This window comes from Panthera uncia, chromosome B4 (assembly GCF_023721935.1).
Source record: "Panthera uncia isolate 11264 chromosome B4, Puncia_PCG_1.0, whole genome shotgun sequence".
Classification (NCBI taxonomy): Eukaryota; Metazoa; Chordata; class Mammalia; order Carnivora; family Felidae; genus Panthera; species Panthera uncia.
The window spans coordinates 131,006,460-131,034,190 of NC_064809.1; the positions used below are offsets into that span (position 1 = coordinate 131,006,460).

A 27,731-nucleotide genomic window follows, 5' to 3' on the forward strand; every position below is an offset into this window, starting at 1 on the left:
GAAATGGTGATAGAGGGACAGTGTTGCAGGATTTTGAGCATTTATAGCACTGGGCATAAGAATAGCACAGTTTCTGCCTGATTCGGAAATGAGTCTCTCCACTAGTCATCCTGGCGCAAGGGCACCTTAAAGTTCTAATCAGGGAGAATGCGATGTCATTCCTGGTGCCTAGAACAGTACCTATATTACGTGCTTAATAACTGTTTGATAAAGAACGAGATAGGGGTGAGAGGAGGGGGTTGGCGTAGAGAAAGGAAGCCTGCCCCAGCTTCGGCACAGCCAGCGGGCCGGGATTTTCATATCACTATAGCAACGCCCCCTTCTCCGCGCACCCACGGGGAAACTACAAGTCCCACAAGCGCCCGCGGCTTCCCCGCCCCCAGGGGCAGGGGCGTGAGTGAGCGCGGAACCGGCTTATCCTTTTTCCTGGGGCGTGATTGGCCCGCGGCTCTGGGAGGCGGCCAATGACTGCACTCGGGTAGAGCCGCGAGGCCAATATGGCTTCCTGCACCTGGTGACGGTTGAAGAAACGGTGTTAGGTCTCATGGAGAAAACCCGGGGCGTCGAGGTGAGAGGGAGAGGATTTCTCGCGACTGGGAAAGGGAACCCCGAGAGCCTCGCACGGGCGACCGTTCTTTAGGCCTTTTAGCGACGCCTGGAGGGTGGAGAGTGGAAGGATGGATAAACTGAGGTGGTTAGGCTGAGCAGGGCCAGAGGCGATTGGCGTGGCCTTTGGCTCCCACACTGCTGGGGCCCACGTCCGGCGAGTGGTTGAGGGCGGAACTGCCTCCCCGGCCTGGGGGAAAAGGGAACTGAGTTCAGGGTCTCCAAGCTCCTGAATGTTCTTCGTCCTCCCTCTCTCGGGGTCGTATCTTTAGGGATTGGGAGGCCCGTCACCTCCTGTGGGGACGTGAAGGGCTTGAAAGTTTAATAAAAACTCCGCGCCTGCAGCGTTCACGTGCGTGATCTCCTAGTGTACTCACAACAATCCTGTGTTACTGTTTCGTTGTTAGGGTTAAAGTAGCCGAGGCTTATAGACAGGTGGTGACTCCCCAGGAAGACCACACAGCTGGCAAGTGAAGGACATGGGCACTCAGTCCGTCTGTCCGGCTCCGAAACTTTCCCCGCTCTCCTCCAACCTGTAACCCACGCTCCCTTGAATCCTTTGGCTTCTGGTCACCTCCTATTTAAATGCGGCCTCTTTTCTAGTACGTTGGCGTGTGTAGTTGTAAACCCAGAACGGAATAGCCCAAAACTTCTATAAGGGTGAAGGAGAAGAAGAAGAATAGCTCGCGCTTGTAGAGCTGTCACTACCAGCTGGAAACAGAACTAGGCTTTGCATATGTCAGTCTTCACACCAGCCCTCTAAAGAAGGCGTATTGTCGCCGTTGCCCTGATGAAGAAACCGAGAGGAGCGAGGTTCAGTATCTTGCACACAGTCACAGAGACGGGTAGAGACGGGATCCAAACCCAGGCAGATCTGGTTTTGGAAGGCCCGTCCTTTTAGCCAGTAATGATGGCCAACACGTATTGACCACTTGCTACTTTTAAGCCGTTTGGAGTGCTGTACTTGTCTTCCCCCTATTTCTCCCGCAAAGCTTCTGAAAGAGGTGGTGTTATCCTCATTTACAGGTGTGGGAACTGACACACTGAGGGATTGACTTGCTGCAGATCATACAGGTAGTAGTCGGCAGTAGAGACAGTATTTGAGCCCTACGACCTCTTCTACTACATGCCAGTCAGGTTGATATGCAGGATCTCATTTGCGTTTCGCATCCTGTCCGCCAACTACGTTTCTTTTTTCATAGATGAGAAAGTTGAGGCCCCACAGAGGTTAAATGACTTGCCCAAGGACCCACAGCTAGTGAGGATCGGAGTCCAGAGCTATCTATGGTCCATACCACTGTGCTAAGACTAGCGTGTCATCTGCTTCCCAATTCCTCCTTAAGGCAGTCTGCATCCCAGATTAACTTTTCTATGGCTGAAATGGTTTCTGAATTGAGATTATTTTGGTGTACATATGCTGAAGGGGGAAGAATGATTTTCCAATATACGTCTTCCCCAGGAAGTCTTTACGAGATAATTTGGAGTATTTTCACATCATTGTATTCTATTTGAATCATGTTAAAAGGTCATCATTTATGAATCCACAGGAGGAGCTTGGTAAATTCCTAATACGTACTTTCTGTCTCGTTAAGCTATTCTGATGAGTTGCGGTTAAGAATTGTACAAACAAGAGTAAGGAGCCTGGTGTTTGCTAAAGGGGTATTTGATTCTGCCTCCCACTTGGCTCAGAGGTGTTGACTTGACCAAGAATTGGAAAAGGGAGCTGAGAGCCCACCTGCAGCTTCCCTCTGCATACACTAAGTCAGACCTGATTTCTCCTGCCTGGTTTGTATCTTTCATTAGGAAGCTCCATCTTCAGAACCTATGGAGGAGGAAGAGGAAGAGGAGGACGATTTGGAGCTCTTTGGTGGCTATGACAGTTTCCGGAGCTATAACAGCAGTGCGGGCAGCGAGAGCAGCTCCTATCTGGAGGAGTCAAGTGAAGCAGAAAATGAGGATCGGGAAGCAGGGGAGCTGCCCACCTCTCCCCTGCATTTGCTCAGCCCTGGGACTCCCCGCTCCTTGGATGGCAGTGGTTCTGAGCCAGGTGCTTTGAGAGTGTCCCCTGAAGATGGGGAGGTTTCAGGAGGCTGTGGAGGAAGGCGGGGGGGACATAGGCCATGTGGGCAGAGCCATCCAGGTGTAAGGAGCCGTTTGCTCTGATGTCTGAGGGCCTGTGACAGAGACACAAGTACCCCGAGTAGCCCCAAAGGGTATTTCCTCTGCTGCAGTCTGATTTCAAATTGCAATTTCCTTTGTTCTTTCCTACAACTATATTTATTTGGAACATATTAGATGCCAGTCATTAATATGGTGCTTTTACATTTGGGTGAGTAGCTGGTTGATTTTGAAACCTGGATGTTGAGAAGAACACCTAAAATGTTCTGATTACTATCTGGGGAAGGTCAGGGAATAGCTTGTGGGTTGGATGTGAGGTGTGGGGGGAATACAGAATCCAGTGACCCCCGAGGGAGAGGATTACTGATGACAGTTCCCATGGATCATCTGGAAGCTAGTTACCTTCTGAGCTGTGATGCTCGGACAGATGCTGGACCCCTGTGTCAGGGCCTCCAGTGTGTGGACTGCCTGTGAAGACAGGCTAGATGTCTGTGAGGATAGTCCTGTCCCTTCGTGCCTGAACTCTAATACTCTGCCACTTGACTCTTCTTTTCTACCAGTCTTCTCCCACCCCCACCCCTGCCTTATTTATTTATTTATTTATTTATTTATTTATTTATTTATTTTTATTTTTTTTATTTCTCCCTTCTGTCTTCTTCCAGCCATTCTCTTAGAATCTTAGAACTTTGGAACTAGAAAGAACCATTAGAGACTGTGGAGTTCAGGTGTTCTCTAGCCTGGCTGTACATTAGGATCACCTAGGGAGGTTTTAACAGACTACAGATGCCTTCGTCCCAACCACAGACCAGTTAATTACAATCTCAGGCTGGGTATTTTTAAAGCTACTCAGGTGATTCTACTATGATGTCAGGCGTGAAACATTGATCTAGTTCAGTGTCTGTATAGATGAGAAGAAAAGATACCCACAGAAGTTAATGGCATTTTAGCTTCTCATTTTCTTCTTTACAAACTTTCCAATATTCACCTGTTGCCCTGTGGATTTGCCTTAGCTCCACTGTTGACATATAACCGAGGGATGCCAGGCAGCTTACCTCAGGCAAAGCAGATTCAGTTGTATACAAACCTTGTCCTCCTGTTCTAGGCCTGTCAGTCTGAGTGGGGGCTTGGATTCACCTGGTCAATGTGCTGTTCGGGTTTTGAAGGGCCCATCATTTTGTTTGATCTGGGGTGACCGTATCAGGTGGGTCACGTGCTAAGTTCTCTTCCCAGCTGTCTGTGAGATGTGTGGTATCGTGGGTACAAGGGAAGCCTTCTTCTCCAAGACTAAGAGATTCTGCAGCGTCTCCTGTTCTAGGAGCTACTCCTCCAACTCCAAGAAAGCCAGTATCTTGGCCAGATTACAGGTAAGAGGCAGTTACTCGGAAGACCTTTCCTGGGGCCCTGGGAGCTGAGACAGGAACACCCACCTGGCTGATGGCAAAGGGGCCAAGAGAGCTTTGGAAGGAGTTTGCTTGTGGCTGTCTGAGGTTGTAAATTTCCTGCTATTTATTATGCTCTCAAAATTTAGCTTGCAGGGGAATCAATTTGTAAATTACACACTAATAGAGGTGCCCTTCAATCCCCACCTTCCCCTGCCCCCAGGAGTCTAATGCCTTTAGTAAGTTTTAAAGAAAAGAAGAGCCTTGGGGGAGTCTGGTGCCCTTTGGTCTTGGCCTCATACTTTTTTTTTTTTTTTTTTAAAGTTTGTTTATTTTGAGAAAGCTAGGACTTGAGCAGGGGAGGGGGAGAGAGAGGGAGAGAGAGAATCCCAAGCAGGCCCTGTGCTATCAGCGCAGAGCCTGACGCCGGGCTTAACCTCATGAATGGTGAGATCCTGACCTGAGCCAAAATCAAGAGTCAGATGCTTAACCAGCTGAGCTACGCAGGTGCCCCCGCCCCATACCTTTATAAACGCTCTGAAAGGAAATTAGGAGACAGGCATATGTTTACCAGCCACGGTGGGTTTAGGAAGTTGATGCCTGGTCTCTGACTCCATGTCATAGGCAGCCACCTAGAAAGTCTTACTAATCTTTAGTTAATTATTGACATTCATAGAAGTTTTATAAATGGATTCTTAAAGAGATATGTTGTCTCACCCACACATTAGTTGAGAAGTGTGCTGAGGTTCAGAGAGGAAGAGGGACTTACCTAAGGTGGTTCTGTTGGGGGAGCAGCAGAACTGGGACTGGAATGTGCTCTCAGGCGCCTAACGTTGTGTTGTGTCCTGGTAACTGTGGCCACCGTCCATGACACCGGTTCTCACACCTTGCCTGCACGTTGGGATCACCTGGAGAGTGTTTAAAATATTAATGTTTGGTGCAACTTTTTTTTTTTTACGTTTTTTTAAATTTTATTTTTGAGACAGAGAGAGACAGAGCATGAATGGGGGGAGGGTCAGAGAGAGAGGGAGACACAGAATCGGAAGCAGGCTCCAGGCTCCGAGCTGTCAGCACAGAGCCCGATGCGGGGCTCGAACTCGTGAACCACAAGATCATGACCTGAGCCGAAGTCAGACACTTAACCGACTGAGCCACCCAGGCGCCCCTGTTTGGTGCAACTTTTGATCTCGGGGTCATGAGTTCAAGCCCCACATTGGGTGTAGAGATTACTAAAAAAAAATAAACAAGCTTTAAAAGAAGTAGTAACAAAATATTGATGCTTGGTCTTACTCCCAAAGATTCTCATTTAATTGGGATGGAGTGTGGCCTGGACACATGGGCTTTATTATTATTATTATTATTATTATTGTTTTAAGTAATCTGCACCCAACATCTAATTCCTAACCCTGAGATAAGAGTCTCATGCGCTGCCTCTACCACCCTAGCCAGCCAGGTGCCCCCTGGACATAGGGGCTTTAAAGAGCCCCACCCAGGTAATTGTCACGTGCAGCAAAGCTTGAGACCCACTGCTCTGACATTTATTGAAAGTCACAGTAGACCATGTCTCCTGCTTTGTGCTTCTGTATACTTTATCTCTCATTTTTGTGCATAATCGTTGTTTCCCTCACTGTAGATTTTAGTTTAGGGCATAGAAAAATCTCTCTCCTCAGTGACCTAATAAATAATATTGTTAATAGCTACAATTCAGGGATACTTGCTAACTGAATCCAGCCAACCAATGCTCTCTTAAAAATGAATTTTTAAAGTTTCCTATTTTATTTTTTTAAGATTTTTTTCCCCAGAGAAATCCCTACACCAAACATGGGGCTTGAACTCACAACTCCAAGATCAAGAGTTGCATGCTGTTGGGGCGCCTGGGTGGCTCAGTCGGTTAAGCGTCCGACTTCAGCTCAGGTCACGATCTCGCGGTCCGTGAGTTCGAGCCCCGCGTCGGGCTCTGGGCTGATGGCTCATAGCCTGGAGCCTGCTTCCGATTCTGTGTCTCCCTCTCTCTCTGCCCCTCCCCTGTTCATGCTCTGTCTCTCTCTGTCTCAAAAATAAAATAAACGTTAAAAAAAAAAAAAAAAAAAAAGAGTTGCATGCTGTACTGACTGAGCCAGCCAGATGCCCCTTAAATTCCTATTTTATTTTATTTTATTTTATTTTTTATTATTTTTTTAAAAATTCCTATTTTATTATTATTTTTTTTTTTAATTTTTTTTTCAACGTTTTTTATTTATTTTTGAGACAGAGAGAGACAGAGCATGAACGGGGGAGGGGCAGAGAGAGAGGGAGACACAGAATCGGAAACAGGCTCCAGGCTCCGAGCCATCAGCCCAGAGCCTGACGCGGGGCTCGAACTCACGGACCGCGAGATCGTGACCTGGCTGAAGTCGGACGCTTAACCGACTGCGCCACCCAGGCGCCCCTATTTTATTATTTTTTAACGTTTATTTATTTTTGAGAGACAGAGACAGAGTGCGAGTGGGGTAGGGGCAGAGAAAAGGAGACAGAATCTGAGGCAGGCTCCACACTGCCAGCACAGAGTAGAAGTCAGACGTTTAATGGACTGAGCCACCCAGGTGCCCCTATTAATCTTTTTTTTAATGTTTATTTATTTTGAGCAAGCAGGGGGAGGGGCAGAGGGAGAGGGAGAGAGAATCCCAAGCAGGCTCCTAGCATGGGGCTCAGTCTCACAAACCGTGAGATCATGACCTGAGCTGAAATCAAGTGTCAGACACTTAACCGACTGAGCCACAAAGGTGCCCCTTAAATTCCTATTTTAAAGGCTCAAAAGGGGCGCTTAGGTGGCTCAGTCGGTTAAGTGTCCGACTTAAGTTCAGGTCATGATCTCGCGGTTCGTGAGTTCAAGCCCTGCGTCGGGCCCTGTGCTGACAGCTCAGAGCCTGGAGCCTGATTTGGATTCTGTGTCTCCCTCTGTCTCTGCCCCACCCCTGCTTGCACTCTGTCTCTGTCTCTCAAAAATGAATAAACGTTAAAAAAAATTTTTTTAAAGGCTCAAAAATTTTTAGTAACTTACTCAAAGAAGTTACAAATTGAAGAGCCAGGACTTTTCCCCGGGTCTGTGTAAACTCACATTTTTATTTCACTGATCTTTTAAAATAAATTCTCTGGGCCTTTCTGATCAGTGCTTAAGTTACAAGTTGTAGACTAGATTAGTGGCCTTTCACTCTTGGGGAGGCCCCGTGGAGCATCTGATGAAAGCCACAGACCTGCTCTAGAACATTCCCATATGTGTACAAAATGTTGCCTCCTAGACCTCTGTGAAGCCCACTGTCTGCCGTAAATCTGTGGGAGCACCTGATGAAGGAGATGGCTGAGAGCTGAAGCCACTGGGAAAAGTCCCTGGAGGAAACAAAGGCTTAAAAGAAAAGATACAAGTGTCCCTCCCTGCCCTGTAGCTCCAAGTGACCTATCCCTCCGCATTTGAACAATAGCTAAGCACTTACTGAATGCCAGGCATCAGAGAGTAACTCACATCCTTGCAGCCCCCCTTTGAGCCAAGCATTGTTATTGTTATGCACTTGATTTACAAATGAAGGAACTGAAGAGGTTGAGGGACTGAATCCCAGTATTTAAACCCAGACCTTCCAGATCCAGCGCTCCATTCTCAGCCATTAGGCTACCCACGTGCTCTCCTCCCTCCAGGGAAAACCACCTACCAAGAAAGCCAAAGTCCTCCACAAGGCGGCCTGGTCTGCCAAAATTGGAGCCTTCCTCCACTCCCAAGGGACAGGACAGCTGGCAGATGGGACGCCGACTGGGCAAGATGGTAAGACAGCAGAACACTGGTGCTCAGAAGCTGCCAAGGGGTTGGGAATGGGGTGCCAGGCCTGGGCTGGCCCTGCCTAGGAGCCGGGAATGGGAAAAAAGGGCAGCTACAGAGTGTCCTGCCCCAGGCTCACTGTGGACTGCCATCTTCCCTATTTGGTAGGGATTGTGCAAATTACCCCAGAAAATCCCTTTAGTCACTTCTGAAGTACTAGGACCCCTACTCTTGATAGTTCAGAAAGCCAGAATTTGCTGCTTTTCTTTTGTATTGCTCTTAGCCCTGTGGCTTCTGTGTCCCATGGGCAGTGGAGACCCCTGTCTGGTTTGGAGAGGGGTGGCGGGATAAGGAAAGTAACCTGAGTGTGCGCAGCAGTTTCTAAGCGTGCAGGCAATAAGCAACTCTGCTCTCTAGGTGGTCTGTTTTTGGCTGTAGCTGAGCTCTAGACGCACAAGGGTTGGAGGGGCCTAGGTGTGTGCCCCTCCCATCCATTCCAATGGGCTGTGACCAATGAGAGGTTGAGGGAGGTCTAAAGAATTTAAGCCCAAAGGCCTTTGAATTTCCTTGTCTTTTCCGGGGAAGAAAGATCAGACATTTCCCCCTGAATGCTTCCTCTACTCCTGAGAGTCTGTCACCCTTTGGATAAGGTCCAGGCCTGTTCTGATGGCCACCAGTGGGGCAGGTATGGGGCTGCCTGGGTGGGGAAGGACCTGCTTCTATGGCTCCTGGGCGTCAGGTTCCAACTCTTCTCTTTCTGCTCTGCAGCGCTGGTCTTGGGTTTCGACTGGGGGAAGTTCCTGAAGGATCACAGTTACAAAGCTGCTCCTGTCAGCTGTTTTAAGCATGTGAGTGTCCTGGAGATGGGGGGCAGGGGAGCAAGCCGGGAACTCGGGTGCTCGCCACCTGTCTCACCTGCCAGCCTCATAAGCGTTCCAAGCTGGGCACTGGCACCAGAGAGCGAACAGTGATGAGGTCTGGGTGGGCGCAGTCCAACTTTGCCACTTGCTCCGGTTTCCCTTTCTGTCCACCTTTTTTTCAGAGTCCTCCCACAAACCCTCACTGAGGCCTTCTAGCACTGCGCTTCCTCTCTGAGGTCCTCACTCTGCTTGTTTACGCACTGGAACTTCGTGCTGGAAATCCTTTCCTTCTTTTTTCCCCTGTGTTCGTGTTTTCCCATTGAAAGCTTGGTGCTTCTGGACTGCCCTGAGCCCCCGGGTTCCTGGGAGGCAGATGTGGATGCCTCTTGGAGCCCATTTCAGCACAGAGAAGCCCCAGAAGAGTGAGGCCAGGAGGAGGGGTGGGGTGCTAGGCCTGGAGTGGAAGCGCAGGCAGCACGTGCAGCCTGTGGTAGCCTGCGGGCCAGGGAGCCGCCTAGAGCCACGCTCTCCTTTGGCCTTTCAAACCAGTTTGCTAACACCCAGGAAGTCAAGGAGGAGGCCTCTTGACTCGTGGAGTCCTCTGACCAGAGTCACGTCCTAGCAGCTCCTGGACTCCGGGTGGAGTGCCGTGGACATGGGACAGTGGGAAAGTGTCACTCTAGTCTCACTCTAGTCCCATGCTAGTCTCACTCTAGTCCAAGGCTCACACCTTCCTTAGTAGGAAGCTCTTTTGCCCTGAGTTTTCACTGCAGGGGAATTCTGTCACAGTTGCACTCAACACACTGGCTTTGATAAGCTCTGCCAGGCCGGCCCCTTTGCGTCTGGGTAGCATAACGGTTTCTAGATTCTGTGACAGACCCATTCTCTGGCCAGAGAGGTAGAATGGGATACCCCGAGTAGCTTAAGCCAGGGCTGAGAATGAAAACACGGTGAATTTCTCCAAAGGAGAATCAAGATGCTCTTGGTTCAAAGTGAGGTTTAGATATCAGGGAAAAGCCAGCAAAAATGGTCCGCTGCTGATGGAGAGCATCTGAAGAGGAGAAGACGAGTTGGAGAGGTAGAAAAAGAATGTGCCAGAAATAGTGTGTGAGTAGACCACTGTGAGAGCCGGCGTGGTGATTGCTGAGACACTACTGGCCAGGCTTGAGTGAGGATTGAAAGAGGTGGTATTTGTGCCAAGGACAGTGCCTCGCTGGCACTGCGATGTGGCGAGCGCTAGGAGGTGTCATCACTGGCACACAAACTGTCACAGGTGTGCTATGCCCAGGATGATACAGTGAGGAGGCGGTCCTGTAAAGATCAGTACTTGGGGATGACTCTGGATGTGTGACCACTGCACCGGCCCTCCCCTCCCATCGCCCCCACCCCCACCCCATGCCCTGAATCAGCTCTTTGAGGACAGTGGACTCGTTTTGCTCATCTCTTCATCCCTAGTCCCATGCCTGGCTTGGAGTGACAGTGAGTGATGTGAGAAGTTGAGGGGCAGAGAAGGCCACAATGACTCATGAGGCCAGCCACTCTTCCCTGTTTGCTCAGGCAGCTCACTGTTTCCCCCCCCCCCCCCCCCTTCCCCCCCCCCCCCCCCAAAATGCTCTTGTGCCCACACAGGTCCCACTGTATGACCAGTGGGAGGACGTGATGAAGGGGATGAAGGTGGAGGTGCTCAATAGCGACGCTGTGCTCCCCAGCCGGGTGTACTGGATTGCCTCTGTCATTCAGGCCGCAGGTGGGTATTCCTCTGGCCAAGGCAGGGTCTGAGTTTGAAGACTGACATCCCCATACGGCGGGGGGGCAGTGTTGCAAGCAGAGGTTGGCTGCATCAAACACAAAGCCCACCCACTGGAGTTTCTGCCTCCCTTCTTGGCTTCCAGGAGGCCACAAAGCATGGCAAGTTTAGAAACTCCCCCTTTTAAGTTTTTTCCCAGGAACAATCAGGCTATAAAAAATTAACTCTCATGCGGTGCCATACTACTTTCCCAGGACATGACATGGGTTTGTTTTGGCTGTGACCGTTGTGGACAACAGGGACCCCACTTGCCTGGAAGGAGTTCTTGGAATAGGAGTCCGTTTAGGCTGGAAAAGAGGGAAGGCCTGAGAATATACCTTTCCCCATCCCACCCTTCCTCACTGGTGCCCTTTCCTTCTTTCAGGGTACCGGGTGCTGCTCCGGTATGAGGGCTTTGAGAATGACGCCAGCCATGACTTCTGGTGCAACCTGGGAACAGTGGATGTCCACCCCATTGGCTGGTGTGCCATCAACAGCAAGATCCTGGTGCCCCCGCGGAGTGAGTTGATGAGAACATTCCCTGTCCTGGTTCCTGCAGAACCCATGGTAGAAGGGGGCACTTTTGTCTTAGGTTAGACCAGAGCAGAACTCACTTGCCAGCCTGCTTCCAGTCCTCCCCAGTTCCAGAGGCCCCGGGGCAGACAGGTGGTACAGCGGGTTTTAAACATGTGATTGCTGGCCTGAAGAGGCAGAAATCAGTTGCTCTGGCACCCCCTGTTGGCGGGAGTGTTGCCAGGCTTTGTAACGAGGATTCTGCTGTGTCTCCACAGCCATCCATGCCAAGTTCACCGACTGGAAGGGGTACCTCATGAAACGGTTGGTGGGCTCCAGGACGCTTCCTGTGGATTTCCATATCAAGGTCTGGCAGTGAGCCCTTGGGGTCTCCTAACTGATCTCCTTCCTGCCCCTCTCCCATTTTCTCTGTCCCTGCTACTCACTGGAGTATTTTCCCAAAGACTCCCTTGCTTGACAGTTTTTAGCAGCTTCATGTTTCTTTTGTTGTTGTTGTTTTAATTTTTTCAATGTTTATTTACTTTTGGGAGAGAAAGACAGAGACAGAGTGTGAGCTGGGGAGGGGCAAAGAGAGACACACAGAATCTGTGAGCTGGGGAGGGGCAAAGAGAGACACACAGAATCTGAAGCAGGCTCCAGGCTCTGAGCTGTCAGCATAGAATCCGACGCGGGGCTTGAACCCATGAACCATGAGATCGTGACCTGAGCCAAAGTCGGACACTTTGACTGAGCCACCCAAGCGCCCCACCAGCTTCCTGTTTCTCAAGGAAGGATGTTGGTTGCTCTCTCCCTTCCCAGTTTAGTGTCAGCCTCCCCACCAATCCCGATTGTGATCCAGCCACGTCAGTCATGTTGCTTTATCTCCTGTTTGCTCCTCCAGATCCTTACCTTTGCTCATAGCATTTTCAAAGAGCATTCGTTGCATAGATTTTAAGTACATGGATACAAGGAACTGTGGGAATACAGACCCTGTATTTAGGACTCTCCAGTCTGGCAGAGGAAAAAAGTCAAGCACAGGAATAATTGTGTGTGTGTGTGTGTGTGTGTGTGTGTGTGTGTGTGTATTTCTATTTCTATATATACATTTTTTACATTTTTTAAGTTTAAGTCATCTCTACACCCAACGTGAGGCTCGAACTCACAACCCTGAGATCAGAAGTCACATGCTCTGTTGACTGACCCAGCCAGGCACCTCTAAGCACAGAAATAATTATAAATAGCCTTGATTATGAACCGGAGGTGTGCCTCCAAATCATCGCTGTGGCTTTTGATTTTAATTTTTAAAAATTTAGTTCTTTAACTTAAAAAATCACACACATGGTAAAAATTCAAAGGGAGTACAGGATTCATGGTGGAGACTTAGTCTCTCCCACCTCTGTATGCCAGACCTCCTGTTGTGGGGCTCGCTCGCATAGGGGCTTAGGCTACCTCTGAGGCTCCTGGTCGGTGCTCACAGGTGCATTTCCCACCTTGCCATGGTAAGCTTCACAGCAGTGAGCAGGGAGACGCAGAGCAGGTGCTGCCGTGACACATGGCTGAACTGGCCTTGTATCAAGGAAGTCTTCATGGAGAAAAGGCATTTGAATTCTACCCTGATGGGTAGGGTGTGGGTGGTATGGAAGCCAACAGCTGAAAATAGGGAAGGAATAGAAGTTGGGCCCATCTCATCCAAGGTACCGGATGCCTGGTGAAGAGGTTGCCACCGCCTGGCTGGTGGAGAGTGGGCCTTTGGTAAGGAATGGTTCCAGCAGCTCAAGGAAGCATTCGCTGGCTTTTTTCCTAAAGTAGAAATGAATTTTCCTTTATTTGATCTTGTTGGGTACCATCCATTTGCTCTTTATTTCTCTGTATTTTGCTAATTTATCTTTTCATATCCCCTTTCCAAAACCATAAGCTTTGTCTCCTCTGCTTCTCAGAATGCCTTGCATGGGTGATGGATTCGACATTTGAAATTCACTCAGCTGGCCTTTGTCTGAAGGCAAGGCAGATGATCGTGGGTGGTGCGGGCCACTAGTGTCATCAAGGTGGCCTGTTCTCTGCTCAAACTAAAATGAGCTTGATTTCTCGGTGGCAGAGCATGGTTCCATGTGAACTGGTCAGCAAGCACATAGTGACTAGGTGTCACATACCCAATCCTGCAGTGGATACGGAAGCAGCTGCCTCTGAGGTTTGGCAGCAAGGAGGATAAAGGGGGTGGGTTTGTAAACGAATCCCTGATCCACATCCAGTCCCGTTCCGTGGATGCCCGCAATATGATAAGGGCCGGAGTACAATGTTTTGAATGAAATGCTGAGTACAGTGTCTTGAATGAAAGACCCACCAGCCAAGGCCAAGGGTGTGTACATGTGTTTGTCAGGCGAGAAAAAAAACATTAACTGAGCACTAACTCTGTGCCCAGTTGTGTGCGTGGAGCCGAGGAGGTAGAAATGAATCCTACCAAACCCGGCTTCTGCCCCTACTGGGCTCAAGTTCTGGGTGTCACTAACCAAAAGGGGCACCGAGGTGGTATTGGGCTGTGGGCTGTGCTGGGTGGGTGCAAAAGAAAGGAATGACGGGAAGGGCTAGGAGGGGGAGGTGGCCCAGAGGACCCCAACCCAGGCCTCACCTGAGTCTCCTAAATGAGCCAGTCAGGCAGTCCGTCTGGGAGTGTTCCAGGCCTTGAGCGGAGGGCTGAAGGGTCTGTGGTGTAGGACTCTGTCCGCTTTTCCTGGTGGCTGCTTTGTGATCACTGAGGCGCTCCCCCTCCTGGTGGGCTTTGAAATCGCACTGCTCAGCCCGCTCCAGGGCTAGGCTGGGTGGGGCTGGAAAAGCCCTATGGAGCTCACTGGTCCCATTTCCCTGCCCCAGGCAGGCCAGCATCAAAGTCACAGTGAACCAAGAGAATCTCCTACCCCTTATCTGTGGCCTGCCATCAGGGCACTAAGGACAGCTTGTGGGTATTTTGGTCCCCATCCCTTGCTGGGTCAGAGCAGCAGCCCAGGGAGTTCAGAGCTATAATTTGACATTTGGAGACACAGGGCTCTGGACACGAGGGTGGTATGTGCCATCTGCCCGGAGGTGGCAGGAAGTGGGAAAGAGCACAACTCTGGACCCTAGGACAGTTGCAAGGCTCAGCTATGGCACCAATGGCTCTGGGTAAGTGCGGCTAAGTCACCTGAGCTCTCTGGGGTACCCGTTGCCTTAGTCTGAAACGGATCTCGTAATTGCCATCATATTGACTGACTGGCCTCTTGGTGCGTATGTCGTAAGCTGTGTGCTGCTCCTTTGTATCATTCTGGGGAATTGGGGCTCCAATTGGCGTTCCCGTCCCACAAGGGTTGAACTTGGTGGGAAGGGAAGGCTCATCTGCTCACTTCCTGGACTTCGCGTTGAGTATGGTTTTCACACACCTTCCCTGATCTCTGGTTACTTTTAAGAGACAGAACGGGAAGGTGGGGCGGTGGGGAGGGTCTCCAAGACCACAGCAGGCCCGTGTTCCGATGTTGCAGATGGTGGAGAGCATGAAGTACCCTTTCCGGCAGGGCATGCGGCTGGAGGTGGTGGACAAGGCCCAGGTGTCACGGACCCGCATGGCCGTCGTGGACACAGTAATTGGGGGTCGCCTTCGGCTCCTCTATGAGGATGGCGACAGCGATGATGACTTCTGGTGCCACATGTGGAGCCCCCTGATCCACCCAGTGGGTTGGTCACGGCGCGTTGGCCATGGCATCAAGCTTTCAGGTTAGCAGAGCCCCAGGCCAGCGTGACACGGGTTCTGCTGCCCCAGGGCCTAGGTAGGAGCATCTCTATACCCCACGACAGTCCTCTGTGGTAGAGGTGAGCATTTCCGTCATGTAGTTGGTGATAACAAGGTCCAGAGAGGTTGGGTGATTTGACCAAGGTCACTCAGCTTGTAAGTGGTATGACTGATCTGAACCCAGAGGCTGCAGACCCCATCCTCTCCCATGTGATGTGGGAAGCATCTGGATCTGAAGGTTCAGTAGTCCCTACAGAGAGCTCCTGATGTTTTCTGTCTTCCGGTCTGGGGGGATAGGCAGGTAGGGGGTGCTGAGATACAGGTTAGAGCATATGCAGGGCAAGCTCCACATTTCTGGGGATAGTATGGAGGTGGCCCTGTTGGCAGCCTTCAACTCCCTTCTCTCCCTTGCTCCCAAAAGAGAGGCGCAGTGACATGGCCCACCATCCCACCTTCCGGAAAATCTACTGTGATGCTGTTCCTTATCTGTTCAAGAAGGTGAGGCACGGCCCTTGGAGACTTTTCGTCTTGTCCGTAGGTCCATTCCAGACCTTGGGACCCTGGGATGTTCCTTTCCTTCCCCCGTCTCCTTCCCAAGCCTGTGGCAGGTGAGGCCTGCTCCCCCACCCTCCACCTGGGCCACCCAGAGATTCCCCAGCTGCCCCGTTCCTTTCAGGTTCGAGCTGTCTACACGGAAGGTGGTTGGTTTGAGGAGGGGATGAAACTGGAAGCCATTGACCCCCTGAATCTGGGCAACATCTGCGTGGCAACCATCTGCAAGGTGAGCCTGGGCCCGACCCTACAGCCTCTAGTGCGGTTTTCTGAAGCCTCTGAGGTGGCTCCGAGCTTTGCACACCTTCCCCACTCCAGCTGCTCCTGGAGTACTGGACTTTTGCGAGGAAAGGGCTCATCTGCTCCTTGCTCAACATCTGCTTTCGTGTCGGGTCCGAGGCACAATGGACAGGTGCTTATCGAACACCTGGCCTGAGCTTGGTCCTGTGTCAGGTGTAGGCCTTGCGCCGTCAGCCTCCTTGGAGACTTTTCCACTGCCTCGTGTCCTCTCCTCTGAGGGCTGGAGCCACAGCCATGCTGACTTTGCTGCATACTATATGTTATTGCTGCAACCTGAGGAGCAAATGGCCCCTGGGGGACATGCTGATTTGTCCATCCAGCCAGACTTCTCCAGGCTGGGCCCGGGTGCTCATCACTGAAAACACTGGCAAAAAGATGTAGTCCCTGCAGGAACAGCATTTGCTGTCCAGTGAGGAAGGTAAATAAGGTCATATGTACGGTTTACAGGGGCGCTGAGTGCTCCAAAGCAGAAGCTCGGGGAAGGCCGAGATCTAGCTCTCCGCACACCGCTAATCTGCCGGCTCTCTAGCCACCTGCCCCTTGGATGGGGGTATAGCTCATGATACCATGGTGTCTGCCTTCTCCCCACCCACTAGGTTCTCCTGGACGGCTACCTCATGATCTGTGTGGACGGGGGGCCTTCCACAGATGGCTCAGACTGGTTCTGTTACCATGCCTCCTCCCACGCTATCTTCCCAGCTACCTTCTGCCAAAAGAATGACATTGAGCTCACACCACCTAAAGGTAAGACCGGCCTTACAGTCAGAAAGGGTAGAGTGTGGCCACAGGCCCAGATTCCTGGCCAAGCCAGACCCTGGGGCTTGGAGTCTCAGAGTGGATTGGAAAGGTGTCTGAGCCACCCAAGGCCAACACTACCAGCCCTTACACTGGGCTGACCGGGCTCTATGACTAGCGTGTGGCTTGGTGAGCAGAGCTCCAGCTGTTCCTTTGGGCAGTGAACAACCTGTACAACAGGACCATGGTCCTCGAGCAGGTACCAGCCCGGGGAGGAGAGAAGGCTGCTGGGGAGACTCCAGGCTGGGTCCTGATCCAGTTGCAGGTGCCCCTTCGGCATGTGCTCCTTTCTTGGATTCCCTCCTGCCTCCCCTCCTTTCCCTCCACGTTTATACTTTCTGCTTCTCCAGGCTACGAATCACACACTTTCAGCTGGGACACCTACTTGGAGAAGACCAAGTCAAAAGCAGCTCCGTCTAGACTCTTTAACATGGTAAGGAAATTGACGAAGCACGGGGCCTGGGTGGCCCTGCCTGCTCTCAGGGGTGTTAATTCCAACCCCCTTCTCTTCCCTCGAGTCAGTACTGCGGAGACCAGCCACTCCTGGGGAGAAGTCCCAAACTCTGCCATAGGCATTCTACCTAACAGTCGATCCGGTCCCTTTCCCGGAGGGACTGGTGCTTGGGAGCAGAGGGCAGCGGGATCACTGTCAAGGGACCCTTCCCCCAGGCGCTCCCAGCCCATTGCCTCTCCCCAGTTGTGCCCCACCGGGGCAGGGAGCTGGCCGTGGTCACTGCTGCTTCCTCCCGTCCCTAGGACTGCCCCAACCACGGCTTCAAAGTGGGCATGAAGCTGGAGGCCGTGGACCTGATGGAACCCCGGCTCATCTGCGTGGCCACGGTGAAGCGGGTGGTGCATAGGCTCCTCAGCATCCACTTTGACGGCTGGGACAGCGAATACGACCAGTGGGTGGACTGTGAGTCTCCGGACATCTACCCCGTCGGCTGGTGTGAGCTCACCGGCTACCAGCTCCAGCCACCCGTGGCCGCAGGTCTGGGCTCTCGCGGCCCCAAGAAGCTCTTGACGTTGCTTTCCTTTTTCCTTCCTGCCGACCACTCCCGCTGCCCCAGGCCTACCTCATTCTTTGGCATGAGATCGAGAAGTCTCCTGGACCACTTCTAACTAGAGTGGCCCTTGTGTCCCCACCTCCCGCTCCTGACTTCTCTGTCTCCCTCTCCCTCTGGCCTGCAGAGTGCCTTCCTTGATCTTGCCCACTCTGTCATATGCTCGTGCCCTTGTGCACACAGGTAAACCTCCCAGGTCCCTCGGAGCAGCCCTGGTGATGAGGGTGGGAAGAAGGGACAGCTGCTCTCCAGTCCCTCCCCCATTCTCATTGCCCAACTTTGGCTTTCCTTCTCGGGGTGTCCCATGTGTAGGGGAGGCAAGTGAGGGGTGGGCAGGGGGTCTTGGGACGTGCCTATACCTTGTTCTCTTAGAACTCTCTTCTTACCTCTTACTCTCATCTTTTAACAGAGCCGACCACACCTCTGAAGGCCAAAGAGGCCACGAAGAAGAAAAAGAAACAGTTTGGGAAGAAAAGTAAGTGATGCACTAAAGCAGTGCTGGTGTGGGGCCTGGGACCAGCTGGGCCTGTGTCCCTGGACGTAGAGCAGGAGTCACCACTTAGGTAGCACCCTTCTCGATCCCTCCATCTCCTCTTCCTTGCCCTTTGGCCCCAACATACCTGTCAGCCTATGTCTTAAGGGACCCGAGGACACACAGGGAGTCTTCAGTCTCTGGCACTGGTCAGGATGGCGAGGAAAAAAGGCAAGAGATTGTAATTATAAGCGAGAAAGGGGGGAGGGATCCCCATCTCTGCTGCCCTGTGGTCAGAGTCGCTGCTGTTTGAAAGTATGAGGTATGGAGGGGGTGGCGGTTTCTCCCCAAGCCTGTCATTCTTCCCTTGTGACACTCAGGGATGAGAGGGCAGCCACTGAACTTTGGTGTCATCTCCTTAGGCGAGGCCCCACTCTTAACAGATCCTGAGCCCTGTGTGGGCTCAGCTTGAGGGGACAGCAGGTGGGGCGGGGTAGGGAGGAGAGAAGGTAAAGCCATCCTTCAGAGCCGCTGGCGTGTGGCCGTGAGGTCGTCTCCACGATGTGGCACCATACACAGAAGAGGTTGTCCAGAAATAAGGAGGAAACAGACGGGGTCCCTGGGTGGGATTAAGGTCGTATGAGGGTTTGGGTTTGATCACATGGGAAGACCCTGTACCGTTCACAGTAGTGGGGCTGCGAAAGTCACTTCACAGGTGAAAGAAGGAAAGACCGGAAGAGGGAAGGAAGCTCCGCAAGCAGGACGGGGTGGTGGTAACCCCCTACTGGAGAGAGCCTCTCTGAGCCTTGGGCACACAGCTCTGAGGGGCAGCGTCGGCGTTCAGGCCCTTGGTTCCCCCAGATTGGCTCTTCTGGTGTCACCGCCCCTGCTCGCCGCTGGCTGAGACCCGGCCTTCAAGCCGCACGTGGATACCGCCTCGTGCTGGGTTTAATTCTGTTTTTATTCAAAGGGAAAAGAATACCACCGAGCAAGACCCGGCCCCTCAGACAGGGGTCCAAGAAGCCCCTGCTGGAGGACGACCTGCAGGCCGCCGAGAAGATCTCATCGGAGCCTGTTCCTGAAGAGAGTAAGAGCCTCCCGGGCGGGACCAAGGCAGGGCCGGCCCGCGCCAGTGCTCAGAGGCGGCCCTTCTCCTTCCCCACCTGGGCACAGAAGAGGAGAGTCAAGTGTGAAGGGACTTCTCTGGGCACCCAGCAGTCCTTGTTGGACCACTGGGCCTGGAGAGCTTCCCAAACACCCACCCCCGACTCTGAACGGAGCCGCACACCTCCAGCCGGGCCCTCTCCGTCTCTGCGGCCCGCCCCGCGGGGGCAAGGCGCCATTCCCGCCTCCCCGCCACTTCCTGAGGGCCCCCCTTCATAGGGAGCCAGAGCCTGAGCCCCCTGCCCTTCCGGGGTTTCACGCACACTCACTCTGTTCTCCCCGCCCTCCCCACCTCCCTTCCTCTTTAGTCATTGCTGTGCGTGTGAAGGAAGAGCATCTAGACATGGCCACAGCTGACAAAGCCCCGAGTCCAGAGCTGCCTGTTCCCATCGAGAACATCAAACAGGAGACAGACGACTGAGCCTTCCCCACAGCCAGCCCGGGGCTTCTCTGTTGCTACCGCCCCTCACCCCACCTTAGTTGGGAGAACGAGCCTTTTTTGCCTAAGTTCTGCCGGGTGCTGTGAAGGCCAGGCCCCCGAGGACCTCTGTCCTCCTCCCTGGCGAGGCCTGCCTGACTGGCACTGCCTGAGGCCTCCGCGTTGGTCTCTGAGTGTCTCCTCCAGCTAGAGTTCCCAAAGCTCTTTCTACAGCAACCTCCCTCCACACCCACCACACCCCTCGGCCGCCGGGGTCGGGGGCTGCCCCCCATCACACTGCAAGACAAGTCCGTGAAGGGTGTGTGTGTCTGAGCAAGTCCTGTAATAAAGGCCTGGAGCAGCTCTGAGGGGGAGGCCGTTGCGGGCTGGTGGTGGGGGGCGTGGGTGTCTGACAGCAGCCACGTGGAGCAGCCTCTCGACTCTGGGGTTGGCACCCTGCTTCTCACACCCTAGGGAGATCAGGGAGCCGTGCAGGCACCCAGCCCTGGCATCTAAGAAGCAGTGACCGGGATACAGGTTTCGGTGACTTGTGGGATGACCTTGACCCTGTTTTTGCTGTTGACATGAGTACTGACCCCCATTTCTTAAACAGAACGGTGCAGAAGTGGAGTCTGCTCCCCAGGGGGCTAGCGGGGACCTGGGGAGGCGAGGACCACACAGGCCCCTGTGCCACTTGGGGAGCTGGAGGAGGGGGCTGCAGAGGCAGCAGGGCCGGAAGGGAGACGTCCGCCAGAGCTGTGCTTCACCTGCTCGGAGCCCAGCTCGGCTGGGACCTGCCCTTTCCACCCCACTTCTCTCCTCCTGGTTGACAGGGAGAGAGTCGCGGGGCCTCGGTGAGGGGCAGTGGTCAGCTCTGCTGGCTGAGGGGGCCCTAAGGGAGCCCCTGGAGGAAGGCAGATGAGGGTAACGGGACACGCTTCCTGGCTCCCTGTCCTTTCCTGTCCATGCCCCTCTCTGATACCACATTTTAGAAGTTCACCTAGTGTCTGCCCAAATTTCAGTTGCTTTCATTTTTCCCAGTTAACCTCCTTGGAAACTGTCCCCTCCCTCTGTCTCTCCAATAACTCTTCGCAAATGTTAAGGTGGGGCAGCTGACCTTTATTTCCTGTCTTTGGGTGGAGAGGCGCTGCCAGGTGGGTTACTGTGGGCGTCCAGCTGCCTCTGAGCTGGTCAGGCTGCCACCGCCTGTGCTTGCTGGGTAGGGTGCTGGCTGTGCATTTGCTCAGGACCTGGGCTGTCTGGGCTTCCCCAGAGATGGGGTGACCCGCCTAAGCGAAGCTGATTTCCAGTCATTTCTTCCAGAGAGAATTTGATCCTGACTCCTTTGCTAAAGGCACTAGGAAACCCCGCCTGCTGTAGAAACCAGGCCCAGAAAGTGGCCTGTCCCTGCAACCTGCATTCCCCAGAACGTGACTAGATTTGGAACCTGTGAAGATCAAGGACAGAGGGGCCATGCCCTCCCCTGCTATTACTCACACCCCAGACCTGGGCGGTGATGGGTCAGTGGCCTTAGACCCCTCCACCCCACCTCCAGGAGGAAAACAGCCTGGGTATGCACTTTGGCTCTGCTGTGCACCCACGGAGGGCTTGCGGGGTCATGTTCCCAGCTGAAGCTAGCTCATCGCCCCCAAAGCCCCTGCAGTTTGGAGGGCCAGCTCCGGGGCTTCTGGGGAAACTGGACCATATAGGATCGTAACCTTTAGCTCCTTCCTGGATGAAGAAGTGATGACTGCACGTGCCCCAATAAGGACGGCAGGGGCGGAGGACAAGTCTGGCTGCCATTCCAGCCCTCAACTGGCCTCCCTGGACTTCCTGAAGTCGTTTGTCCGATTTCCGTTTCTTAGAGCAGAGTGTATTGTGATCGGGCACCTCCCAGGATCTATTACGAAGGCTGGCTTCACACAGGAGGACGATGAATAAATGCTGCCTGTCATCTTTTGAGTGCCCCATCTCCATAGCAACCACATGGTGGATGATCCTTCTTTACATTTCTGCCATTCCTCTCCTGCAAAACCCTGAGTTCCCCAGAGGCTGGGCCTGTGCCTCGTCTGCCCCAGTGGCCTGGTCCTAAGTTACCCCAGTGAGTGTGAGCGCGTGACACGAAAATGTGCGTAACTTGTGTTGCTGGGGCCTAAAGATCTACCTCATCCATCCTGGGTGGAGGTGTCTGTTGGCTTCGGAGATGCTTACACTCCAGGCACGGGACCAGCTTTGCACCTCAGTTGCCCTTGGAGGGAACTGGTCTGGAGTCCTGGGGGCAGGGGGGCTGCTGGCTGGGAGATCCTCCTAAAGCACCCCTTCCCCGCCCCGTGCCACTGCTGCCTGATCTGCAGTGGCTCCCTGGTGCGGACTGGACCGGGTGCAAACGCACACACCCCCGTCACCCAGTCTAGACCCTTGGCTCTACTCGAGGGATGGGGGCAGCAAGGGAACTGTCATTCGTAACAGCCTCAGGTGCTAAGTCAGACACGTTTACACAGCTTAGTTCGTCTTCACAGGAGCCCTGAGGTGCGTGTCAACTCCGTTTTACAGATGAGGAGAAGGCTTATCATACTAACTTCGTTTCTTAAATTCACAACAGTAAAATGACAGCAGTGGGATTAAATCCAGGGTGGTCTGCTGTGTTACAACTGGTATTCATTCATTCAGTCATTCATTTAGTCTCCTTTCTGAAGCATCTTCCACATGCCAGACATCACGCTAGAGTTTGGGGCCTCAAAAGAGACCAAGGCGGGCGTGGTCCAGCCATGGCCATCAGCAAGGTGAACACGCCCAGCCCAGAAGAGGGCCCAGGGCCCTGTGTGACCCTTGAGGTCAGGGCCCTTCTCTTCCCACTCCACCCCCCCCCCCCTCTTTTTTTAAGTAGTCTCCACACCCAACATAGAAACAAGATAACGAATCCCACACTCTACCACCTGAGCCGGCCAAGCACCCTTGGGCCCCTTATCTTTGAATTCCTTTGTATTCCTGGGAGGAAACCGCCAAAATAAAAATGAAAGACCTATGTAACGCCAGGGCTAGCGTTCAGGGGATTATCTCCATGTCCGAGGGGTTGGAGGAAGGGGACAGCCTCAGACATACCGATTCCTGCTGCAGCCCGGATGCGGGGACAGGGAGTCAGGATTGCGGGGTCTTTCCTTTTAACAAGCCCTGGCCTGCAGCTGGGCCCGTCAGCTTCAGCTCCTGAGCCAAGCTCGGCCTCCACACGCCCTCCCCCGGGGCCGCTGTCGGGAGGGAACGGCTGATGCTGTTCGTTAGCCTTAGCCGGAAGTCCCTGCCACACGGGTGTCAGCCGAGATTAATGCCACTGTCATTGACACCAATTCCAGATCTGATCTCAAAGGCACAATTGCTCACCTTCAGCTTGGGGCTGTAGCAGTTCCTTCCTCCCAGCCTACCTCACAAGGAACACTGAATGGTGTAACCCCCCCAAAGAAGATGTACCTCAGAGTGAGACCTTAGAAATAGGGTCTTCACGGAGGTAATCGAGTTAAAACAAGGTCATTAGGTTGAGTCCTTATCCAGTATGACTCCTGCCCTTAAGAAAAGGGGGAATTTGGACTCGGATCTGGCAGGAAGACATGAAGGGACGGGGGGAGGTTCCATAGGAACTCGGACAGAGACTGCATGGTGCCACCACAAGCCGAGAGACATCTGGGGCTACCAGAGGCTGGAAGGGGCACAGAAGGCTCTCCCCTGCAGCCTTCATGAGGGAGCACAGCCCCACCGGCGACACCCTCATCTCAGACTTCGAACCTCCAAAACAGTGAGGCAAAAATGTCTTGTCCTAAGCCGCCCAGTGTGTGGTACTTTTTTACAGCAGCCCCTGGGAACTGATACACCTTCTAATGGACCCCAGGCCCCCCAAGTCTTCACCACGCAGGTCCAGAGGCAGGCTGAGCCTTCGTCTCCCCAGGGCCCACTTTTCTGTTCTCATTTTCCCTCTTAGGACCGGCCTCTCCCCTAGAGCCCCCACTGCCCCCCCCACCACACAGCAGCGGTTCCCACGGGCAAGGGCACCCGGATCCTGCTCCCCCTTCTCTGACGTGCTGCGTAACTTGGCTACAACCGGGGGCTCGAGGATGTGAGCACAAATGTCAGGCGGGTGATGGAACGACACGGAGCGGGGTCCAGCCCGTGGCCGGCGAGCAGTGGGAGGCCACGACGGCCCCTGCGCTCCTGTTCTCTCTGTCCCAGGTGTGAGCTGGGCCCTTGAGGTCGGGAAACTGTGGGATCAACGATGATCCGGCAAATACGGTGACGGTGGCATTACTTTTAGGGACACGTTGGGTCCAGGTATCCTGTGGCTTATCGGAAAGGCCCGTGTCCCACAGGATGAAATTGTGCAGTTGTTTCCTCACAAACCCATCTGGGCCCAGCCAGAGGTGGGGGAGCTGAGGAGCGGGGACAGATACGACCGAATGGAAACAGCAGAGTCATTGCCCAGGTCTGGAACCACATGAATCGGGACCAAGAGAAGTCAGACCTCTGCTACCCCGGGGGCTTTGGAACCTGACCCACCCACCGAGGCCTCCCACCAACCTGCCAACCTTGTCTGCTCTCCACCGTCTCCCCTTCCCGGGGCTGCTCCCGGCACTGGGCCTGGCGGCCGGCATCCGCTTGGCCTTCCTGGCAGCCCAGCCTGGGCAGGTTTCAAAAACAGTCGTCGCAGCCTTCACCCTCTGGCCGTGGGCACTGGGAGGGCTGGCACACGTGGCCCCCACACGCAGGTTCAGCCCAGTGAGCCACCTGAGGAGAGGAGAGGAGATCCTCAGGAACCGGCAGCGAGGGCACACTCTGGAGGGAACCCTGGCCCAGCCTGTCACTGATTAGGGGACCCAGAGCGAGTCATTTCAAACCTCAAATCCCTTCTCTGTAAAAAGGGGATAGGAATAGTAATAAATAGTTACAGAGGGCTTAGGGCGCTCCAGACAATGTTCAAATCAACCTATATATGCTAGCTGACAAGGTAATCCTTTTTTTTTTTTTTTTTAACTTTTTAATGTTTATTTTTGAAAGAGAGAGAGGGAAAGAGGGCGAGCACAAGCAGGGAAGGGGCAGAGAGGGAGACACAGAATCGGAAACAGACTCCAAGCTCCGAGCTGTCAGCACAGAGCCCGATGTGGGGCTCAAACTCAGGAACGGTGAGATCATGACCTGAGCCGAAGTTGGACGCTTCACCGACTGAGCCACCCAGGGACCCCGACAGGGTAAGTCTTACAAAGAACGCCTATGAGGTGGACACAGTTCCTGTCATCCCCTTCACAGATGAGGGAATGGCACAGAGAAGTCACCAGGCCCAAAGTCAATCGCAGAGAAGGACTTGAGATCTTTTTGCTCTCCTATGAAATCAGTGACATGCCCACAAGTATTTGTTAGGCTCCACCCCCCCCAGGCTGGGTGGATCTCATTCCCGCTTTGTTGATGAGGGAATCCGGGCCCGGACAAGTCTACCCCAAGCCTCACGCACTTCTGGCTCCCCCGGGAAGGGCAGGGGGCTCTGGCGGCACCCTCCCCCCGGAAGCCGCAGGCTGGCACAGACACGGCGCCCTGCGAAGAGGGCGGGGGCCGGACTGAGAGCAGCGGGTGGGTGTCCAGCTGGGCAGCTCACCTGTGCAGCGGGAGCAGCTGGCAGTCGCAGTGGAAGGGGTTGCCGCTGAGGTCAATGAGCTCCAGCTGGCTGAGATGGGGCAGGGCGGGCACGGCCCGCAGCTGGTTCCTCTGTAGGTACAGGCTCTGGAGCCGGGGTCCCAGGCCCGAGAAGGCCCTGGGAGAAATCTGCAAGGAGACGCCAGGCCTTGGCGTGAGCTCCTACCGGGCCCGTCTCACCCCTAGGCCCGGGAGGTAGCCCCGTGCTCTCCCGGCAGAGGGGAGGCGGAGAGCCCAAGGCGGCCGGGGCAGTAAGGGCCGTGCTGGGATGGAGACCCAGGCCGGTCTGATCCCAAAGCACTTGCCCTTTGCACGCCACTCGGAGGCCCAGTTCATGGTTCTTTCTGCTCTGCCCGAACACGCCCCCCCCAAAGGCAAATCCTCTTGGTGGCTCCAGCCCTCCCTCAAAGTGTGCAACAACCGCATGGACCCACATTCCTCCTTCCTCCGTGCTTAGGCGGTACCCTCCCTGGCAGGCCTGTGTGGCACCGAAATCTGCCTGGTCTGTCACCACCCCTAAGCGACCTGGGCCGGGCGGGGTGGGGGGGAGGGGGGCGGGGGGCAGGTGTAGTGTCTGGCTTATCTCAGGGTCACCACGCCCCAGCCTCAGGCCTGGCACTGTGGGGGCAGCAGGGTTTGTTGAGTGAACGCACGCTGCATGAGGCCTCTTGTGGCCCGCCCCCCTCCCTTCTCCCCCTGTAGCCCTGTGCCCACCTGCTCCAGGCCACTGCTGTTCAGGAAGAGGTGCCGCAGTGACTGGCCCACAGACCGGAAGGCCCCATCCGGCAGAGCTTCGAGAGGGTTCCCCGAGAGCTGCAGCTCCAGGAGGGCAGGCAGCCCCTCCAAGGCCCCAGTGGGCACCTCTCGCAGTTGGTTCCTGTCGAGGTGCAGCTTCTCCAGCTCTCCGGCCGGGCCCACTGCCCCGGGGGCCACTCGGGCGATGCGGTTGCTGCTCAGGTAGAGCCAGCGCAAGGCCTGCGTGCCTGCCAGGTCCCCGGGTTCCAGGCGGTCCACGGCGTTGCTCTGCAGGTGCAGGGAAACGAGGCCGGGCACGGCGCGCAGGGCGGCCCCCGGCACTCGCCCGAAGCGGTTGCGCTCCAGGTACAGGTAGCCGAGGCGGGGGGCCCCCTCGAAGGCAGCAGCGCTGAGGCCCGAGAGCCGGTTGTCAGAGAGGTAGAGGTAGATCAGGCTGCCCAGCCCCGCCAGGGCGCCCGCCTCCAGCTCCGTGATGCCGCAGTGCTGCAGGTGCAGCGACACCAGGCGGCCCAGGCCCGGGAAGGCCGCCCGGGGCAGCACGGGGAAGCGGTTCCGCCTCAGGTCCAGGAGCTGGGTGTCGCCGGGGAAGCCGCGGGGCACGGCCTGCAGGCCTCGGCCCTCGCAGCCGCTGTGCCGGGACTCGGACACGCACACGCAGGCCCGCGGGCAGGGCTCGGCCGCCCCGTCGTCCCCCTTGGAGGCGCCCTCGGGGGCGCGGGGCCGCGCGGCCGTCAGCAGCAGCTCTTCCTCCTCCTCCTCCTCCTCCTCCTCCGCCCTGCCTCCGGTGCAGCGCAGGTCTGAGGGCCTCAGGGCGTCCAGGGCCTCGCCTCGAAGGCGCCGGGGGCCCCTGCACGCGCCGTCCGCGCGCACACGCGCGCGCGCCAGCCACTCGAGCAGCGGCCGGGCCTGGCAGCCGCACCACAGAGGGTTCCCCTGCAGCCTCAGCCGGCGCAGCTGCCCGGGGCCCTGCAGGGGCGGCAGGGTGTCCAGCTGGTTCCCCCGGAGGTCCAGCGTGTGCAGGCGCGGGCAGCGGGCGAAGGCCCTGGGCTCCAGGGCCTGCAGGGCGCCGTGGTCCAGCGTCAGCTCCCGGAGGCCCGGCAGCGCCAGCCCGTCCTCCTCGCCCACGTAGGTGAAGGGGTTGTGGCCCAGCTCGAGCCGGGCCAGGGCGCGGGCCTGGGCCAAGGCCGCCCCCGGCAGGGCCTGCAGCTCGTTGTGGTGCAGGCTGAGCCGGCGCAGGGCGGGCAGGCCGGCCAGGGCCTCGGGGGCCAGCACGCTGAGCGCGTTGTGGGACAGCTGCAGCCAGCGGGCGCGCGTCAGCCCCTGGAAGGCCATGGCGGGCAGGTAGACGAGGGCGTTGTGGGCCAGGTTCAGGGTGGCCAGCGCACCCAGCGCCCCGAACGTGCCCGGCCGCAGCTCCTCCAGCATATTCCCCTGCAGCTCCAGCCGCTGCAGTGAGCCCAGCCCGTCCAGGGCTTCCTGGGGCAGCGAGCTCAGGCGGTTGGAGGCCAGGTTGAGGAGGAGCAGGCGGCCCAGGCCGCGGAAGGCGCCCTCGGCCACCAGCTCCACCTGGCAGTGCCGCAGGTCCAGATGTGTCAGGTAAGGCAGCTCCTGGAAGGCAGCTGGGGGGATCACCTTCAGCACGTTGCCTTGGAGGTCCAGCCGCTGAGTCAGCTGAGCGGGGAGAAGCGGGGGGGGGGGGGGGGGGGGGGGGGGGGGGGGCGCCCCCCCCCCCCC

The 27,731-nt window shown here is 55.1% G+C and overlaps 2 protein-coding genes across 2 annotated transcripts in view; one reads left to right on the top strand and one right to left on the bottom strand.

Annotated features, from left to right (window-relative positions):
- Positions 1-440: 440 nt before the first annotated feature.
- On the top strand, positions 441-21,530 carry L3MBTL2 (L3MBTL histone methyl-lysine binding protein 2). The gene is made up of 17 exons (XM_049626404.1): positions 441-568; positions 2,410-2,653; positions 3,955-4,088; positions 7,773-7,896; positions 8,659-8,738; positions 10,380-10,497; positions 10,922-11,056; positions 11,328-11,416; positions 14,559-14,790; positions 15,228-15,304; positions 15,483-15,587; positions 16,255-16,402; positions 16,804-16,886; positions 17,210-17,444; positions 17,927-17,992; positions 18,960-19,076; positions 19,462-21,530. The coding sequence occupies exons 1-17, from the start codon at positions 545-547 to the stop codon at positions 19,572-19,574; spliced, it is 2,124 nt and encodes a 707-aa protein (XP_049482361.1). The 5' UTR covers positions 441-544; the 3' UTR covers positions 19,575-21,530.
- The window catches only part of CHADL (chondroadherin like), a 10,962-nt gene continuing 2,297 nt past the window's right edge, over positions 19,067-27,731 (bottom strand). Inside the window, exons 3-6 of the mRNA XM_049626403.1 lie at positions 25,956-27,668; positions 25,204-25,370; positions 24,143-24,341; positions 19,067-19,152 (exon numbers count right to left, since the gene is read on the bottom strand). Coding sequence (XP_049482360.1) covers positions 19,126-19,152; positions 24,143-24,341; positions 25,204-25,370; positions 25,956-27,668 — 2,106 coding nt within the window. The 3' untranslated portion in view covers positions 19,067-19,125. The remainder of the gene's footprint in view (positions 19,153-24,142; positions 24,342-25,203; positions 25,371-25,955; positions 27,669-27,731) is intronic.